Genomic DNA, 1,954 nt, shown 5'->3' on the forward strand with positions numbered 1-1,954 from the left:
CGTGTGCTCTTCCGATCGAATGTGGTTTACTGGTCCCGTTTGGTTGCTTGAGAATGAAAATGTTTGGCCTTGCGAGGTCGTACGAAAAATAAAAGTTCCCGAATTGAAGAAGAATATTTGCCTTATGACAATGACTAATGACTCGGAAATATTTAGAAAATATTCTTCTTATACGAAGTTGATCAGAATTGTTGCGTATTGCTTGCGCTTCCGTTCTGTTAACAAATTTACAGGGTTATTATGTGCAAAGGAGATTAATGAAGCTGAAATACGAGTGTTGAAAATGGGTGATACCCGATTGACCACGTCCCGATTGACCACCAGCCACTCACAGCGCTTAAACAGTGGAAAATCTCTAGGCACCGGCCGCTGTGAGTGGCTGTGGTCAATCGGGACGTGGTCAAACGGGACGCTCCCGTTGAAAATTATTCAAGCGAATCGATTTTCTAACGTAATTATAAGACTCAAACATAATGATGTTTCAGCTAAATCTAAAATCGCTAATCTATGTCCGTTTTTGGATGATCGCGGTTTATTGCGGGTCGGGAGGACGACTTCAAAAATCAAATATGTCCTTTTCAAGTAAACATCCGATTCTATTGCCAAGTCGACATTATCTTACTGATTGTATTATTCGTGAAACTCATGAAAAACACCATCATTCTGGTATTCAAACCACGTTATATATCATCAGACAAAGGTTTTGGCTAATTGATGGTCGGAATCAAGTTCGTAAAATTGTACGTTCTTGCATACGTTGTTTTAGATTTAATGCTAGCACTGTCGAATATAAAATGGGTAATCTCCCGCCTTCTTGTGTGTGCGAAGCAACACCATTTACTAATACTGGCATCGATTTTTGCGGTCCTTTTTATATTAAAGAAAAGAAACATCGCAACAGAGCTCGAGTTAAAGTATACATATGTGTTTTTGTATGTATGACAATAAAAGCAATACATCTTGAAATTGTAAGCGACTTATCATCTGATGGCTTCCTCGCGGCGTTACGTCGATTTATTGCAAGACGAGGTGTACCAAAACAAATTTATTCGGATAACGGGAAAAATTTTGTAGGCGCAAAAAATCAATTAAAAGATATGTACGTCTTAATCAATTCCGAAAGGCATAAAGATAAAGTCTTTAAATTTGCGGGCCAACACCGAATTAATTGGCATTTTATACCACCATTAGCGCCACATTTTGGAGGTCTATGGGAGTCCTCAGTGAAGTCATTTAAACATCATTTTAAACGTGTTGTAGGAGATTGTTTATTTACTTTCGAAGAATTGAATACGTTTACTATTGAAGTCGAAGGCATATTAAATTCTAGACCGATTACTTCAATCTCTTCGGATCCAAACGACTTGTTGGTATTATCTCCTGCACATTATTTGATTGGAAAACCCATAACATCATTACCAGAAGAAAATTTGGTTTCTATTCCGATTACCCGCTTATCTTCTTGGCAACATATTATGAAAGTACGTCAAGATTTTTGGTCACGGTGGAGTCTTGAATACTTAAATGAACTTCAGACACGTAATAAGTGGATTAAAAATGGGCCAAAACTTGATGTTGGAACAGTTGTCCTTTTAAAGGACAAGAATTTACCCTGTACTAAATGGTCTTTGGGCAGGATTACTAAAAAATCTCCTGACGAAGATGGTATAATCCGGACTGTTATTGTTAAAACGGAGTCCGGCGAAATAAAAAGAGTTGCAAAAGCGTTGTGTCCGCTTCCCATCGAGTGATGGTATAATCCGGACTGTTATTGTTAAAACGGAGTCCGGCGAAATAGAAAGAGTTGCAAAATCGTTGTGTCCGCTTCCCATCGAGTGATAATTGTTAACAAATTGTATAAGACGTATATAATATTTTACTGAAAGTTATTAATTCAAATATTTGTATGCGTTATTTGTATAATAATTGTTCGGTTCCCTCTCAACGGGGGGAG

General features: G+C 37.7%; 1 protein-coding gene across 1 annotated transcript in view; it reads left to right on the forward strand.

Annotated features, from left to right (window-relative positions):
* The first annotated feature begins 1,097 nt into the window (after positions 1-1,097).
* LOC105461097 overlaps positions 1,098-1,954 on the forward strand; it is a 47,429-nt gene continuing 46,572 nt past the window's right edge. Inside the window, exon 1 of the mRNA XM_011707588.1 lies at positions 1,098-1,665. Coding sequence (XP_011705890.1) covers positions 1,098-1,665 — 568 coding nt within the window. The remainder of the gene's footprint in view (positions 1,666-1,954) is intronic.

This window comes from Wasmannia auropunctata, unplaced genomic scaffold (genome assembly GCF_000956235.1).
Source record: "Wasmannia auropunctata unplaced genomic scaffold, wasmannia.A_1.0 LD336101.1, whole genome shotgun sequence".
Lineage (NCBI taxonomy): Eukaryota > Metazoa > Arthropoda > Insecta > Hymenoptera > Formicidae > Wasmannia > Wasmannia auropunctata.